Source organism: Furipterus horrens, unplaced genomic scaffold (genome assembly GCF_987537825.1).
Source record: "Furipterus horrens unplaced genomic scaffold, mFurHor1.1.pri manual_scaffold_5, whole genome shotgun sequence".
Taxonomy (NCBI): Eukaryota; Metazoa; Chordata; class Mammalia; order Chiroptera; family Furipteridae; genus Furipterus; species Furipterus horrens.
This window is the reverse complement of record NW_028327175.1, coordinates 169603617-169622468: the sequence shown is the minus strand read 5'-3', so window position 1 is coordinate 169622468 and position 18852 is coordinate 169603617. Positions and strand designations below refer to the sequence as shown.

The 18852-nt window shown below is 42.8% G+C and overlaps 1 protein-coding gene across 1 annotated transcript in view; it reads right to left on the bottom strand.

Moving 5' to 3' along the window:
- Window positions 1-18852, bottom strand: part of SH2D4B (SH2 domain containing 4B) — a 59362-nt gene that overhangs the window by 27993 nt on the left and 12517 nt on the right. Inside the window, exons 3-4 of the mRNA XM_090279493.1 lie at window positions 17441-17588; window positions 1495-1711 (exon numbers count right to left, since the gene is read on the bottom strand). Of these exons, the coding sequence (XP_090135619.1) occupies window positions 1495-1711; window positions 17441-17588 (365 nt within the window). The remainder of the gene's footprint in view (window positions 1-1494; window positions 1712-17440; window positions 17589-18852) is intronic.

Genomic DNA, 18852 nt, shown 5'->3' with positions numbered 1-18852 from the left:
GGATGAGAGTGTTCATTGGCACAACTCCTATGAAGAGCAACTTGAGATAAGTATCAATGATGTAAATGCAAGTAATCCTTAATCCAATGATCTTACTTTGGGGACTCTCTCTTGTAGGTAATAGTTGTGTGTGTATAAAATTAATATCTACAAGGTTATTCAATAAGGCTATTATTGGTAATGATCAAAGATTTCAAACAACACCAATTTCATTAATAAAGTTTTTGATAAGTAAATTATAGCACATTCTTGTAGTGGAATACTATGCAGCTATAAAAATAAAACTAAATAAAACTAAATTGATAGTTAAGAATTGATATGAAAAGATCTCCAAAATATAAGTGGGGAAAAATCACAAGGCAAAACTCTGTAGAATATGCAAATATTATGAAAAAAAAAGAGAGGGATGACTTTTTATGTTGGCAATTACAAAAAGGGACTAGGCAGGTACAAAAACTGAGAACAGTAGTTCCCTTGGGGAAAGAGGAGACTGAGTAAATAGACAGCAAGGATGGGAATTGGTCATTTCTCCATATATCTTTTTAAACTTTCTGGTTTGTAAATCACAGTGACAGAGGAGAAAAAGAAGAAAGAAGGAAAGAAAGGAAAATATTCAGACATGATCAGCTCTCCCTGGGCTGCAGAGAAAAGAAGAAGAGGGGTATGAATAATTCTAAATCTCAATTAAAGCAAAACTCAGGCAGGCCTTCATCCTCTGGGATGAATAGACTCTTCTGCAGATTAACTGTGGCTCAGGGATCCAGCAGGCACTCACCACCACCCAGCCCCTGAGCTTTCACTGGGGGAGGTAGTTGCTCAGCAATGATAAGGACACAGACCTTGGGGCTGGCCTCAGGTGGGCACAGGCAGAAAGTGGAGAGGCTCCAAGCAACCACCTCACCCTCGGTCCTGGCGATCACGAGCAATCACCTAAGTGCCCTTGCCAGACCCCTCCAGTGATGCTAGTGTGTGAGAGCCTTCTGCATGCCACCACGCTCATCTATAAACCTACTATCAGAACCCAGGATCCACCAGCACTGCCTGTGGCTCCAGAGGCAGCCGGCCTTGCTTTCCAGGCCACTGGGCCATATTTAGTCAACTTGAGGCCTTACATTTTAAGTTCTTAACCTGGAATCTGTGGACATTTAAGGGCTTGAAATTATATGCAAATATTTTTGGGTATTTATATATGCACATATTGGAGGGAAGAGGGTACACAGTTTAGATTCTCAAAAGAATCCGAGATCTCAAAAAGGTTTAGAATCCCCGAACTCTAGAGTTATTAGAAATCTCCAACCCCCACCTATCCCCCCTCCTGTCCCATTACACAGTCTGGGACACCAAGGCCCACAGAGGGGAAATGATTAGCCCCGAATTTCACAGCGAGATAGAGGCAGAACCAGGACTGGATCCCCAGTTCCCCATTCTCCCATCCAAAGCCCTGTCCCCAGCCAGGCCTGCCCATGCAGAGGCCTCCAGCCCCACCAGACCCACCTGACAGGCATTCCAAGAGGTAATGGTGGACCTGGGCCTGGGAAGTGGTGGTAGAGTCTGGCCTCCTGCTCATGGCTCTGTCCAAGCTCTCGGAACATGAAGCTAAGGCCAGAGACGGTGCCCTTCTGGATGGCACGGAGCGAAAGGCGCCGGTACTCGTCCCGCGCGCGCTGGGCTCGGCGCCTTCTCTCTTCATCAGCTGCCTTGGACCGACGCACTGGAAAGGAAGAGAGCACATTTTTCTAGAGCCGAAGTCTAGGCCATACACTGAGCAAGCCAGGACTGGGCCAAGAGCCTGTGTCTCTCCCAGGGTCCCAGGATTCACAGGATTCCCCTACATGGGCTGCATGAAAGCTTAGAGCCCCAAATGGTAAGGTGGGTCAAGAGCAGCCCTAACCAGAAGCCCTAAACTAGCCTGTCCCTGTGGAGATAAAGACGTTCATGACAGTTTGGGGTCATCAGGCTGTTCCCGTGGTCCTGTTCCAGAATGAGCAAAAACCCTTCAGGTGGAAATTTACATCTCCACACATATTTCTTCCTGGTAGTGACCTGCACAGAGCAGCTTCTCAAACACTGTGCCTAACCTCCCAGCTTCAAGAGTACCTTTCAAAGTGGTCAGCATGTCCAAGTACCACTGTCATCACCCACATGGGCTGTAGACTTTCTCTGTGCCCTGCCCTGTGCTGCATGCTTTCTCTGCAATATCTCAAGAAAGACACTTCCCCCAACCACCCAGAGAGGAGGGCACATCACTGTTTCTACATCAGAAACCCAGTCTCTGGGTGGGTAACTAACTTGCCCAAAGGGACTTACTCACAAAAAAGAAATCAAAACTATGAACACTAAAATGACAACAAGCTCACAACTATCAGCAACTGAATCAAAAAAATAAAAACAAAATCCAACTAAGGAAACCAGAATAGGGACAGAATCATAGGTATGGGGATCATTTGGAGGGTTATCAGCTGGGAGGGGGGAGGGAGAGAAATGGGAAATGATGCAGGGACTAAAAAGCATAATTGGTTGGTACAAAATAGACAGGGGGGTGTTAAGAATAATATAGGAAAGGGTGAAGCCAAAGAACTTACATGCATGACCCATGGACATGAACTAAGGGGGATGGGATTGCTGGAGGGAAGGGGGGTACTGGACAGAGGGGAGCAAAGGGGAAAAAAATTGGAACTACTGTAACAACATAACCAATAAAATATACTTTAAAAAAAAAAAGAAAAAGACGAAGATCAAAACTATAAATAGTAAAGTGACAACAAACTCTATCAATAAATGAATCTAAAAGACAAACTAAGCAAACAACTAGAACAGGAACAGCACCGTGAGGGTTATCAGCAGAAAGGGGGAAGGGGGAGAATGGAGGGAAAGGTGCAGGGATCAAGAAACAACTGGTAAGAACAAAATAGGGGGACATTAAAAATAGTAAAGTAAATGGAGAAGCTGAAGAACTTGTATGCATGACCCATGGACATGAACTAAGGGAGGGCGGTATTGCTGGAGGGAAGGGAGGTACCAGGCAGAGGGTGGCAAAGGGGGAAAAAATGAGACAACTGTAATAGCATAATCAATAAAAATAAAAATTTAATAATTTTTTAAAAACCCAGGTGCATTTGACACCAGAGCCCCACTCTTTCCTACAAAAAGCTGAAAGAGCACTTAGGAACATTAGTCATGTGGAAATTGAGGCCCAAGGGAGGACACTGACTTGGCCGGCGGGACCAGTGGCCAAGGAACCACCAATTCTGATACCAGGATGAGTTGTTGAAAACACTGATATCTCAGTTGTGGGACCCTCTCTCATTAGTTTCCTTGGGCTTGACAGCTGATGTGTGGGTGTGTTGGGTGGGGGGTGGAGAGGATTCTTTGATAGCTCTGCTACTCCACAGATTACAAAACTCCAAGATGCCTCTCTCCCCAGCCTTCTGGCTTTTTCGGTTTCTCAACACAGGGTCCTGTCTCAGCCAAGTGGCCGTGAAAAGACATTTGCATGTTACTGCTTCTAAAACTTGAAAGGGTGTCCTGGAACTGAGAAAATGCCAAGAGAGGCAACAAAACCTGTTGGAGGCAAGGTGTTAAATTAAAACCAACTATTTAGTAGCCTGATTGCATCTTGTCAGGCATATCTGCCTCTAAAATCTAATCCCTTCATAGAGAATTCTTAGAGCTGGCTGTGTTCTTTTCATTGTTCATGACTACCAAGCCCTGCCCCAAGCAGGTCACCTTCCTCTTCTGGAGTAAAATCTTACCCATATATTTCTGCTCCAACTCCATTCAGTACACATGCAGCAAGCACCTACAACCTACCAATGCCAGAGTCTGTTAGTATTTGGAGGTCAATAGCCCTATTCCTAAAAGAAAGCACTTCCAATCTGAAGTTGCCAAAAACCCTTTCTTGAAACATAACATTCCCCAGAACTGAGGAAGGCAGCATGAAGTCTGTCTCTCAGCTGGTAGTTATGGATATGGAGGTCACAAGCAGAAGCTCCAATGGTCTGTGGGCTTAACGAGGGCCAGTGGGGAATTTTCTTTGGTTACTCGTTGCTGTAGAACACATAGGTATCAATCAGCAGTTAATACACATTTTGGATGACTGTGCCCAATTAAGTATTTAAGCAATGTCAGGCCTGCACTGGACACAGAGAGAACCAAGACTAGACCTTTTCCTTAAGGCACTTGAGCCTAGCTAGAAAAATAGACAAATAAATATCTCTAAGAATAAAAACAGGGATCAATTCAGTACTGTCAGAGTTTAGGAGCAACAGGGGCTCACATGCTGCAAAAGAGCACCTACCTAGGTCTGGAAAGTTCAACAGGAGTTTTCCAGAGAAAGAAGAGGAGGGAGCCATGAAAAAAAACCTAGGTTTCAGGGCCCAGTCAGCTTGCCTGTAAGTTCTGGTACTAAGACACCATAACGTCTGCTACGCATGTGGTGAGAGGCTCACCCAAGGCGCAGGCTCCATTATGGCCTTTGAAGTCACTAGGCTGCAAACTAAACACAGAAACTTGTGCCCTTCAAGGGCCAATGACCCTTGAGAGTTTATATAGCCCCTGAAAGAGAGTAGCACTCAGTGACAGACAGACAGGTTACAGAAGGAAGATCATATACAGACTAGGAAGACAAGTTTTTGGAATTCAGCTAGGGGCGGCCCTGAGTCATTGGTCACACAGAGACAAGCCTCCCAAAGTCCAGTTCTAATCCCACTCTTGTCTTTCTCAAAAGTCTCCAGTGTCTCCTACTGCACAGGATAAAGGGCAAATCCCTTGGTCCTTAAGAAGTGTCCCACCCACCCCACTTTCTTCCAGCACAATAGGGCTTTCAGTTCCTCCCCACTCAGGGTGCTCTGGCCCCACAAAGCTCCCGACTCCCCCACCCTACCCTACCCTCTCCACTCTGCAAACTCTCCTCTGTGTTTACCAACCAAGACTGCTATGTATGGGCAGCCAGGCCAGCTCAGAAATGTCCAGCAGCAGCACTGAGCACACTGACATGCTACAAGCAGGAAGCAAGATCTCTGCCTTGGAGTTACTACCTCCATCACATCACAATTATCATTTCATTTTTGTGATGAGATCATTTAAGATCCAGTCTCTTAGTGACTTTCAAGTATATAATACAGTACTGTTTATAATCCTATGCTGTGCATTGGATCTCCAAAACTTATTCATCTTTTAACTGCAACTTTGTACCCTGTGACCAACATCTCCCCAGTTCCTCTACTACCACCTCCAGCCTCTCAGAACCACCATTCTTCTCTCTGTTTCTACAAGTTTGACTTTTTTAGATTCCACATATACATGAGAACAAACCATATTTGCCTTTCTCTGTCTGATTTATCTCACTTAGCGTAGTGATCTCAAGGTCCAACCATGTTGTCGCAATGGCAAGATTTCCTTCTTTCTCATGGCTGAATAATATTGCAGTCGTCGTCGTCGTCGGCAGCCGTCCGTCTCGAGAGACGATGGTGTAGCTTCTTAAGAGTCTATCTGCACCGCCGAGAATGGCTGTGCAGTCCGACTCGGGGGTGACACGGTATCTGTCTCCTCCCGTGTTGAATCGACATCTTGCGATGACGCTGGAGCATCCTCTCCAGTGAAGCTGAAGCTACAGAGCCTGGGCAGGGTGATATGGAGGGTCTGCTGTTGCCCATGCAGCAGACCCCCCCTCTCTTCGCAGCTGAAGGGTCCAAGGGAAAGACGGAGTCAATACAGCTTGGGTTCAGGTGCGCCGCAGGAGTTGCCAGTGTTGACTACAACATCAAACCGCCTTAGGGACTCCGGCTCCGGATTTTCTGTCGGGGTTTACTCCCTTAGCCTTTCCCCTGAAGAGGTATGCCGCAAGGCAGCGGAGGTTTTTTGGAGTCAGAGTTTGTGTATATGTATGTTCCACATATTCTTTATCTATTTATCCACTGTTGTGAATAATGCCTCAATGAACATGGGAGTGCAGATATCTTTTCAATATCCTATTTTCATTTCCTTTGGTTATATACCCAGAAAATTGCTGGACCATATGTTAGTTTTGTTTTTTATTTTTTTGAGGAACCTCCATAATGCTTTCTAGAGCAACTGAACCAATTTTCATCCCCCCCCACCCCCGCCCAGCAGGGTAACAAAGGTTCCTTTTTCTCTTCATCCTCACCAACGCTTCACAAAAGCTTTCCTAAGAAAGTCTCAGATGTCTCTAGGCCTCAGTTTCCACCTCTGTCAAAATGAGAATGGCATGAATGTCCACCTCACTGAGTTGTTATGAAGATTAAACGAAACATATAAACACTATAAGTTATGAAATGCTTTGGAAAAGCAATGTCTTATTAAACCAGGCATCTGAACTTGACCCTTTCTTTACATCTCCCAATGTCTGGAGTCAGGTTGCCTAGGTTCTGATCCCAACACCGTTTACCAGCTGTGTGACTCTAAACAAGTTACTTAATCACCCTGGGCGTCCACTTCCTCATAAGTAAAATGTAGATAATATTGGTCACTACTTCATATAGTTGTTATGAAGATTAGGACAGCTAATAACATAAACCACTTAGAATCAATAAGCACCATGGTAAGTTAACTAAAATTTTTATTTTCGTTAGCCCTGGTATTGCTCTTTCCAAAACAGAGCCATGAACAGTTCTTGGCCAGTCCAGGAGGGGGCACCCTTGTTGGTCTGTCACAGGGAATCTAACCTGTGACAATTTATAAACAGCTTCCCTTAAATTACACTCAAAATCTTAAAGGGTTGTTTTTAGTTCCTTCTCAGAATCAGGAAAGTATTTGGACTGTATCTCATGAATCTGCTATGAGGAACTAGAATTCATGGAGTACTTTTTCATCTAACCCAGCAAAAACAGCCACAACTAACACTAGGAACCACATTAGGAGCAGCCACAACCCTGAGCCAGCAATTATTGGACTGTCCTCGTGCTCCAGAGGACCCACTGAGGAGCTGAGTGCTCAAATCAAGTTACCTTCTGCTTCCTCCCACAACCCACACTCTGGCCTGAGGAGACCTTCCACAGGCCTGTCCAACAGGCACTGCAAGAGCCGCTGTGCACTCAGAACAGAGGGGGCCATGATCATTCCCTTCTAAGGTAGGTTCCAGGGACTCCTTTCTCCAACTCTTAAAAGGAGAGTGAGCCTCATCTCACAGAAGTACCATAAAGACAACTGAGATAGCATAAAAATACTGATGACTTCCTAAGAAAGGCTGACTTTAGATATTAAAAAGTGGACCAACCACAATGAGATATCACTTCACATCCATCAGAATGGCTACTATTTTAAAAAATTTTATTAACAAAACAGAAAGTAACAAGTGTTGGCAAGGGCAGGGAGAAATTGGAACCCTTGTGTATTGTTGATGGGAATATAAAATAGTGCAGCTGCTGTGGAAAATAGTATAGCAATTCCATAAAAAATTAAACATATAATTACCATATGATCCAGCAATTCCACTCTGGATATATACCCAAAAGAACTGAAAGCAGGGATGCGAACAGATATTTGTGCACCAGTGTTCACAACAGCACTATTCACAAGAGCCAAAAGGTAGAAACAAAATATCCATTAATAGGTGAATAGATAAACAAAGCATGGTATATACATACAATGGAATATTGCTCATCCCTAAAAGGAAGGAAGTTCTGACACATATGGCAACATAGATGAACCTTGAGGGCACTGTGTTAAATGAATAAGTCACACACAAAGGAGAAATATTGTATGATTCTGCTTATATTCCATATAGCAAAAAACAGAATGGTGGTTGCAAGGGGCTGTGTGAAGGGAGGAATAGGGAGTTATTATTTAAGGGGCACAGAGTTTCAGTTCGGGAAGGTGAGAAAGTTCTGGAGATGGTGGTGATGGTATCACAACGTGAATGTATCTAATGCTGTTGAACTATACACTTAAAATGGTTAAAATGGTAAGTTTTAAGTTGTATACTTTACCACAATTTAAAAAATGGATATTCTGTAACATTCCAGTTTAGCAAGCATCAGGCTGAGAATCAAGAGCCTGGAGCACAGCTATGTGTCAGCATTAGCTGGATGTGTGAGCCCTGTGGGCTCACCTCAGACCCTCTGTCTCTTATCTGCAGATCAGAAGGAAAGTTCCCTTCCAGCTCTGCCCTCCTATCACAGGATGCACCCACACCTGTCTGGCCTGGGGTCACCTCCTCAGAACTGAGAGATTGCTCTCCAGTATTGCCTAGCTGGAACCCTCCTGCTCAATAATAAACACAGAATCTCATGGTTTTCGGAGTCCAACCTCACCCATATCAGACCTGGGAATTTTAGCGGCCCCTGCTCAGGGGTGGGGGGTCAGGGGGTAGAGGGGGGAGATGAACATTCTGCTTGGCATGTCTCCTAACTCTCTGTCTAGCCTAGGGCAAGTTTTCATCCCCATGGGTCTTAGTTTTCCCTTCATGGAAAAGTATCATTCTCCATCCAAGTGCTGCCAAAACTCCCCGGCTGTTCTGGAATCATGTCCTTATCTGTCCCCAAGCCTCCTGCTCAGTTCTCTAACACTAAAGAGATGACAGGGGTTGGTTTTCCTCTTGGCAGAATCTCCGTGAGCAGTTACATAGCTCCAGAAACACAACCAGGCTCATCATTGTGAAGGGCGGGGTTTCTAACACTTTAAATAATACATTTGGGTGGGGTGTGCATGTTTATTCAGCACAAGATATTTAGTGCCTGCTTTGTGCTGTGCAGGACCAAGCTGTGCGTTGCACAACTGCAGAGGGCACAGTCACTGAATGATCATTATAGATTTGTACAGATGTTGCAACACTTTTCTGGCAGATGGCAATTCAGTCTTGAGAAATGGGCACCTTTTTAAAATTTTCACAAGGACACCATATCAGTTGGCTGCCAGGCTGGTACTAGAGGATGTGGGTACAGCAATGAGCAAGACACAGTCTCTGTCCTTAGAGACTTTACAGTCTAGTAGGGGAAACACACCAGCAAATGATGAGTGGAGCTGTGGTGGGATGTTCACAGGATGCCATGGGGCTCAAGCAGAGAAATCCTCCAGAGAAGGACCTCTAAGCTGCTACCTGGGGTCCACACAGGACTCAATCGAGAGACTGAGCAGAGGGTATTGTAGGTAGAGGAAGCTCAGGGAAGGAGACCCACAGGTGAGAGGGAGTTGAGGCCTTCCTCTGGAAATGGGTCAGCATGTCTAGAGGGAAGCTGTCATAGGCAGAGACAAGAGGTGAAGAACAGAAACTACCCTTTAGGAGACCAGTAAATACTAGCTAATTAACTTAAGTACGTTACCAAGAGTGACTGAAAGCCACTGAAAAGTTTTAACTAGGGGAGCAGGATGCTGTTGGCACTTTTCAAAGACTGATTTGGCTCCACTCTCGGGAATTAATATGACAGGGACAAGAATGAAGGCTTGGAAATCAGAAATCTAGGCAAAGAACAATAGGGGTCAAAGTTAAGACAGTTGGGACAATGGGGAGGAGGGGTGTAAATTCGAAAACTATTAAGGAGGTTGAATCTTTACAACTCAGTAATCTGGGGATTAGTAGTGAGAAAAGTGTCACTGGTTCGATCTTCCAGTCAGGGCACATCAGAGAAGGAAAACTCTGACTCCAAAAAACCTCCGCTGCCTTGCGGCATACCTCTTCAGGGGAAAGGCTAAGGGAGTAAACCCTGACAGAAAATCCGGAGCCAGAGTCCCTAAGGCGGTTTGACGTTGTAGTCAACACCGGCAACTCCTGCGGCGCACCTGAAGCCAAGCTGTATTGACTCCGTCTTTCCCTTGGACCCTTCAGCTGCGAAGAGAGGGGGCGGTCTGCTGCATGGGCAACAGCAGACCCTCCATATCACCCTGCCCAGGCTCTGTAGCTTCAGCTTCACTGGAGAGGACACTCCAGCGTCATCGCAAGATGTCGATTCAACACGGGAGGAGACAGATACCGTGTCACTCCTGAGTCGGACTGCACAGCCATTCTCGGCGGTGCAGATAGACTCTTAAGAAGCTACACCATCGTCTCTCGAGACAGACGGCTGCCGACTAGTAGTGAGAAAAAGGAGAGACCAGAATGACAGCCAAGTTTCTGCCTTTGACAGTCAGGTGATGAAGCAGGGTAGAAGGAAGAGGAAGAGGAGGACTGAGTTTAGATGTGTTAAGGTAGGGAAGGGAGGGAGATAAACATCATCGGGTTGCCTCTTGTGCCCTGAACCCAACCCACTGAGCTACACTAGTCAAGGCAAGACTTCATGTTTTACAGACCCAAATAATCCAGTTACATCCTACAGAGAGATTGAACACTTCAAAGCATTATCAGTATGTAGTAACCCCTTGGGTGAATAGAATAATGTTCCTGAAAATTAGTGAGTAATTTTCTATAGAGGAAAAGGCACCAATACAGATTTAAGTTGTGTGTGGGTGTAGATGTATTTAAATTCTGTTCCATTTTCTACTCCATATGACCTTGAATTACCATATCTTTATTTCCTCATCTGTAAAATGGGGGCCTCAGAGGGCTGCATTGAGAGGTAAGTGAGAGTACACAGAACAGACTTGGACAGTTCCTGACACATGATAGAGATTCATTAAATATTATCTGTGCTGTTGTAAGAGGACTAGAACGCAATCTTTAGAAGGCCCATTCTCAACAAGCGCAAAGAGGTAGAGGAAGGGATGACATGAGGTGGGATGGGAGCTATGTAGAAGCAACAGTACTGGTTAGGAAAATGGGAAAAAATAAAATCTTTGTGAAAAGGAGAGATTTCCTGACCCCTGAGAAAGGGAAAGAGGCAGTGCAGATATGGAAGGATGTGTACACAGGCCCCCGGATGGCTCAACCCACTGGAACAGCCTTCACCTGGGGAAAAGGTGGGTTTGGCACCAAGATAGGGAACCCTGAGAGATGAGCCTCAGGGAAAGCCAGCAAGGTTCACCCACAACTGAATGCAGGTCAGAGGAAGGGGCTCTCTTCATCTGGTGCCCTGTTCGAGGTCAGCTGCCAACCTTCTTTGTCCAGCTTGCAATTCCTGATGGCTTCCAACAGTGACCCCTGGTGGTCACCAGAAGCAACTTCAAGGATCCCTTAAAAGCAGAATCCTCAAAATGATTCCACAGAATCCCAAAATGATTCCACTATGGGACAACATTTAGCCTCTGGGGAATCTTCAGCAATTCAAGAGGAGAGAGAACCCTAAGCAGGACCCGAACCACACATGTGGGGACTCACACTGGCATTATTCTGAATTGTAAAACCAAAAACATGTGGCACCAGAGTTTGAGGAGCAGTTTGAATGAATTATGTCGAAGGAGAAACTACACAATTTCCCATCCCATCAGTAGATAGAAAAGGCCCTTCTTTGGGGTACCCTTCAGCTTCCCCTCCAGCCCTGAATTCTGCTTTGCCCCACCCCATCTCCAGACCTCACAGCATCTCCACCAGCCCCCTCAGGTTCTGCCTGTCTCAAGCAAATAGCATTTTAGAATCACTGACATTAAACCCAGACTCACAGCACACTCCTTTCTAGGAAGGAAGAGAATGGAACCCATATCACTGGATGCCATAATGGGCACACATTTTCTCGCTCAGCTCTGACAACAACCTGGAAATGGTGAGACAACTGGAGTGCCACTGTGGGTGAGGGGCACCATCAGAATCACACAGTTCAAGGAGGGAGGGAAGGGGTTAACAATAATGCAGGCCCAGGTTTTGTACACAATATCATTGACCAAGTCATTCTCGCTCATCTCTAAATCTCTGGGCAGCTAGATGTTACTTGATTCCACACTCCAACAAGTTCACAGCTGAGCAATAAATGAATTTCTGCCTGATATATTCAGAGCTTCTCAGAAGTCAGAGCCTGCTCTACTGTTTAAACTGAATAACTAAGTCTGCATTCAAGTGATACTAATGGGAACAATTCCCCTTTTTTTCTAGCTTGGAGAATTTAATTTAGATGTTTTATCAAAAACTGCTGCTCCTGGTAGATTAATGGCCCACTATATCTTTCATATTAAATTAATTGAGTGCAGAATGGCTTTGCTAAATTTGAATGACAGGCTCCAGAGTTTAGCTCATGATTCTTTAAGAAAGCATAAAATGAGGAACCAAAATCCTGGGACCTGTATTATCATATCCTTTCTCTGTTTTTTGGAGGTTTTTCCATTTTCTCTTGCCACACAGTACATTAATTAACAATCAGGCAGGACTTGCGCCAGATGATTTCCATTCTCCATCCCTAATGAAACACCCAACCCATAACTTTCCATCTCATTGTGTAGCTACAAAAAGAGAAACATTTTACAAGTGACGGCCCTTTACCACTTAGAAACACCTTTGTCTCTTTCCTCTCCTTTCAACCTCCCAAAAACCTCTACTCAAAATGATTACCCCATTTTACAAATGAGGAAACTGAGCAACTGAGCAAGAACTTGCTCCTGGTCACAAGTGGCAGAGCTAGGACAGGACTGCCAGTCCAGTGTTCCTTCCTCTACACCATAGTAAATCTCATGTGGCTCTACTCTGTAATGTATTTTTTCAATATAAATCTTTGTCCTACTTTACCTTCCATTCTGAATTTAAATGAAAGACTCCTTCTTAGCTCTTGACCGTCTTATCTTTCCAGCCTCATTTTCATCATTGAACTTCAGGCTGCAGCCACATTAAAATATGCACATGTCCTATATACACAATGACCTTACTTTTCCTTAGTGCTGTTCCCACTGCTATAATGCCCTTCCCTGCCTTCCTTACCTTCCCACTTTCCCAAACCAAATGTCATTTCCTCCACAGGGCCTTTCCAAATGCTCTCCCTTCTTGGATAGAAAAAGATAATCTATGCAAGGGGAAACAAAAAGAGATCAGGAGTAGCTAAACTTATATCAGACAAAATAGATATTAAGCCAAATATGGTATTAAGAGAAAAGGAGATTATATAATGATAAGGGGGGTCAATTCATTAGGAAGGTATAACAATCATAAATATATAATCCCCCAACATTAGAGCAAATAAATATATAGATAAAACATTATGCAAAGAGAAATAACCAGCAATACAATAATAATAAGGGATGTCAATACCCCTCTTTTAATAATATATAGATCATTCAGTCAGAAAAATCAATAAGGAAACATTGGACATGACTTCACTTAAGACCAAATGGACCTAGCAAACAGACACAAAACATTTCATTTAGCAACAGCAGAACATACATTCTTCTCAAACCCACATGCAACATTCTTAAGGATAGATCATAGGTTAGGTCACAAAATAAATCTTAAAATTTTTAAGACAATTAAAATCAAATCAAATATCTTTTCTGACCACAATTCTATGAAACTTGAAATTAATATTAGAAAAAATACTGCTTAATTCAAAAATATGTAGAAATTAAACAACACAATCCTAAACAAATGGGTCAAAGAAGAAATCAGAAGGGAAATGAAAAAATATCTTGAGATAAATGAAAACAGAAATACAATATATTAAAACATGGAATGCAGTTAAAACATTCTAGGAAGAAAGGTTGTAATAAATAATTTCTACATAAAGAAAAAAGATCTCAGATAACCTAACCTTACACCTCAAAGAATGAGAAGATGAACAAACTAAGCTCAAAGTTATCAAGGAAGAAAATAATATATAAAATCAGAGCAGAAATAAATAGAATAGACACTAGAAAAAAATAGGAAAGATAAAACTAAGACCCATTTTTTTTGAAAAGATGGATGAAACTGAAAAACTTTCTGTCAGACTTACTAAGGAGAAAAGAGAGAAGATGCAAATAAAAAAATCAGAAATGAAAGAGGAAACATTACAACTGATACCATAAAAATACTAAGGATTATAAGAAACAACAATGAACAATTATTTACCAACAAATTAGAAAACCTAGAAGAAATTGATAAATTTCTAGAAACATACAACCTATCAAGACTGAATCATGAAGAAACTGAATATCTGAACAGAATAAATATTAGTGAGAAAGTCGAATTAGTAATCAAAAATCTCCCAAGAAAGAAAAATCCAGGACCATATGGCTTCACTAGTGAGTTCTACCGAATATTTAAATATTCTTCTCAAACTCTTCCAAAAAATTGAAGAGGAGGGAACACTTCAAAACTCATTTTAGTAGGCCAACATTATCCTCATACCAAAGCCAAAGAGAGACAATACAAGAAAAAATACTAGCCAATACACTTGACAAACATAATGAAAAAATCCTCAATAAAATATTAGCAAACCAAAGTCAACAGTACATTAAAATAATTATATATCATAAGCAAGTGGGATTTATTCCTGTCATGCAAAGCTGGCTCACTATAGGCAAATAAATCAATATGATACACCACATCAACAAACTGAAGAATATAAATCATATTATCATCTCCATTGATGCATGAAAAGCATTTGACAAAATTCAACATGATAAAAACTTAACAGTTGAGGTAAAGAAAAAAATATGTCAACACAATAAAAGCCACATATGCCAAGCTCACCAATAATGTTATACTCAATGGTGAAAAAGTAAGTTTTTTCTCTAAACTCAGGAACAAGACAAGAAGGCCTGTTCTCACCACTTTTATTCAACAAAACACTGGAAGCCCTAAACAGAAATATTAAGAAAGGAAAAGAAATAAAATGCATCCAAATCAGAAAAAAAAGAAGTAAAAAAAATGTCTCTGTTTGCAGATGGCAACTAGTTTCAAAGCACAGAGCTCAAGTAATTTACACCAGAACTACCAGGGGTGGGGATGCCCAGGTGCTGGTGAAGATGCATGAACAGTTCCCATCAGCTATACTTTATTAAATCAAAAAACTACATCCAACTAAAATGTTACTGCACAGCAAAGAAAACAATCGACAAAATGAAAAGGCAACCTATGGCATGGGAGAAAATATCTGCCAACCATATATCCAATAAGGGGTTAATATGCAAAACATACAAGGAGCTCATATGACTCAAAAGGAAAAAAACAAATATCCTTATTTAAAAATGGGCAAAGGACCTAAATAGATATTTACTCAAAAAAGACATGCAGCTGACCTATTGGTACATGAAAAGGTGCTCAACATCTTCAACCACCAGGAAAATGCAAATCAAAACCACAATGAGATAGCACCTCGCTATTTAGTAGGATGTCTATTATCAAAATGACAGAAGATATCAAGTGTTGGCAAGAATATGTAGAAACTGGAACCCTCATATACTGCTTGTAGAAATGTAAAATGGTGCAATCGCTTTGGAAAACAGTATAGCAGTTTCTCAAAATGTTACACAGAGTTACTATATGACCCAGAAATTCCACTCCTAGATATATACCCAAGAGAATTGAAAATATATGTTCACACAAAACCCCACAAATGAGCAGAGCAACATTATTCATAACAGTCAAAAAGTGGAAACAACCCAAAGGTCTATCAAGTTACAAATAGATAAACAAAAATATGATATCTGCATACATTAGAATTTTACTCAGTCATAAAAAAAGAAGTAAGTGCTGATACATGCATAACATGATAGACCTTATAAACACACTAAATGAAAGAATTCAGACACAAAAGGCCATGTAATGTATGATACTATTTCTATGAAATATCCAATCTAGATAGGCAAACCCATAGGCACGGGAATTAGATCGTCATTTCCAGGGGCATGGCAGGAGAAGGAGTAACCTGTGAGTACAGTATCTTTTGTGGTAATGAAAATGTTCTGGAATTAGATAGTGGTGATGATTGTACAACAATGTAAGTAGACTAAAAATCACGGAAATGGACATGCTAAAGGGATGAATTTTATGTTGTATGAATTTTATTTCAATTTTTTTGAAGTCTATCTATTGAACCTGATGAATAGTTAAGAAAATCTGAAGACCTGAGGGCTGGAAGTGGAAGCCACCTCATATCTCCCTGCTGTGGCCTTGGTTCCAGTCACCATTGCAGCAGCCATTGCAGCAGCCTTCTCTTCTCTCATTCCCAAACTCAGCCTCAGTCATGTCACTCACTGGCCACCTCTGTTACATGCCTTTTTATTTTCTGCATTTCTTGTGTCTTGACATCTGGGACCTTGCTGATCCTAGAGACCGCCCCTCCCAGAGCTCTCCAATTCCTAAAGATTGTAAAGAACTGTTGTGCAAGTGTGACTTCCACATGCAAACCAACCGATCCAAAGCCCATATCCCAACCACCTCTTTTATCTAGTTTTCACACTCTGGGTCACTGTTTACCTGCCCAAATCACCCCAGGGCCAGCTATCAGAAAACTGGAAGCAGCCCCTGCATCCCAAAGCCTGCTGAAATTACTCAGACTAGTCAGAACTTAGCCTGCTTACCCTGCTGTATTTTACCTTTCCCACAGAAGCCACAACAAAGGCTCTTGCCTACATTTTCCCTTCACTCCTTCTGCCTCCTGACTGAGCCTGGTGCTTCCCAGTGTGGCCCTGCGTGTCGTGCCTGCTCCCTGTGGTTTCTAAGAATCCGGGAATAAAATCTTCCTGCAAGACAGTCATTTCCATGTCTGCATGTCTTACCAGACCTGACTAAAGCCAGCCTGAGCACACATTAAAACACCACCCTTCTGCCCTGACCATTATGGCTCAGTGTATTGGGCATCATTCTGAAAAGGAAAGGGCCACCTTTTTGATTCCTGGTCAGGGGACATGCCTGGGATGCAGGCCAGATTTTCAGTTGGGGTCCTGAGAGAAGCAACTGATTGATGTGTCTCTCACACATCAATGTTTTTTTCACTCTTTTTCTCCCTCCCTTCCTCTCTCTCTAAAAATAAACAAATAAAATTGTTTAAAAAGCAAAACAAAACCCACCACCCCTTTGGCCTGGCTCAACTTTCCCTTTCTCACCACCCCAGTGACGCTCTCCAAGCTTTATAGCCATCTCATGCATCTCCGGCTTCCTAGCACACCACATTCCTTTGTCACCATCCTGACATATGCTGGCTACTCCAACCACAGTCCCCTGTCAATGTGCTTTTACACGTGCTGGGTACTTTGTCTAGAGCATCCTCTGCAGCCTCTGTGCCTCAGCTATCACTACACCACCATCAGCCTCCACTTTACAACGCTGCATGGCACTGTCCCTTAGAGCCCTTAGCCTGTGCATCTAAACCTGCCTGCCTGGTAAGTTCCTCCAAGATAAATAAGCACCATGATCCCTTACCTCTGGATCCCCAGGACTTGAAACAGAGCCAGAAAACTATTGGTAACTCAGGAAGTGTAGGGTTTTCTATTTTAGTGTAAGAAATCTCCCCTACAGGCACATACACTCCTTGAGAGTGCAGCTCTTACTCTCTGGGTCCTTAGCAGGACCAGGCACACAGCTGGCCCTGGGTAAAGGCTTCTGGGCTGAGTGAGTGAACTAGAATGATGGCTGAACAGGTAAACAAGTGGGAGGAGGGTGAACGGGCAAGGCAGGCTGGTCTCCGGAGCCCGAGGACCAAGCTCTACTCACACTGTTCTTCCCATTCACGCTCCTCCTTCTCACTGGCTTGGCTCTGCAGCTGGGCCTGCTTCAGTGTCCAGTAGAGTTCCTTTGCCCTCTGCTCTTCCTGGAGACGAATCTGCTCTTCTCCTCGCTTCCTCTCCTCTTCCTCCTTCCTCTAAAATACAGTGGGGACAGAATGTTAGATGACAGTGACACTTCCTGAGGGAGAAGGGCTTCTGTGATTCTGCAGCAGGGAACAGCTGAGATGTGGTGGGGTGGGTGACCAGCAGTGGCCGCTCCAGTCTCAGTCTCAACACACTTGAAATGGCAATAGTTACATCTGATCAGGCTGTGGCAGGGGTCAAACAGGTTGAAAAACCCAAGCTTTCTGCAGAGATAAGAGGATGCTGGGCCATCCTTGGCCACACTCCCATTCAGGGGGGAGGGGGAGGGGGATACTTGGTCTTCTTAGAGCCCAATTAAGCAGGATATAATCATGTCTTAACCTTATGTCCAGATAAGATATTTCAAAGAAAGAGCAGGTTTGGGGCCCCAAATTTCTAATTTTTGTCCCATTTTTAAGCTCCAGAAAGGTAGTGTGTGTGTGTGTGTGTTTTCCTCTACCTCTGTTTACACCAAAGTAACACACATATGTTAAAGATGCATTATAAGTCCAAGACTTGTTATAAAAATAGCAATTCTCCAAACCACTTGATCACAACTGACTCCACCCTAGTCTGTGCCAAAAGGCCACAGTTTCAATTATTTTAGCTGTTCCTTCATGTGCTTACATTTATGTTTGAATAATGTTGCTAGTTCTTGATTTATTAATTCTAGACATTAACTGCTGCCTTTCTTTTTCAGTACATGAGTATTTAGCCCTTATATTCCTAAACAGGTACACTCCCATACCTTTCCTCTCCTCGTATGCACAATAAATTTACAACACGATTTGTGGTTAAATCAGTAATCAGTGTAAATACAGTTCACTGCAAAGCCAGATAAGGTGATAAATCCACCAATTCCAACAAAGACATTTTTTTATTTTCTAAGATAGGTCTCTGAAATATTGGCATGTTAAAAGTTGCCTTTTTGCTAGACAACAATTTTTTCCTTTTTTCTTAAAATAATGATATATTTTATAATTAAGGTATCTTAAATTTAATAAAATATGGTAGTATGATGGCTTTTTCTTTCAAATATTTTCCCAAGTTAATAATTTTTGTGTGTTGAATCTGGATATTAACTTTTCCCACACTTCTCTAATATTTGTAGAAAATCTTTCTCTGTTAAACCAAGTGCTTTTTATTATAACAGATAATACAGCAGTTATCTTTTTCCAAGAGACACCCCCACACTCAGATACCATCTTACCTTCTCCTCTGATCTCAACAGGTTGCTGTCTAGGTCTCCTGTCCATCCATCCACCACCCTCATCT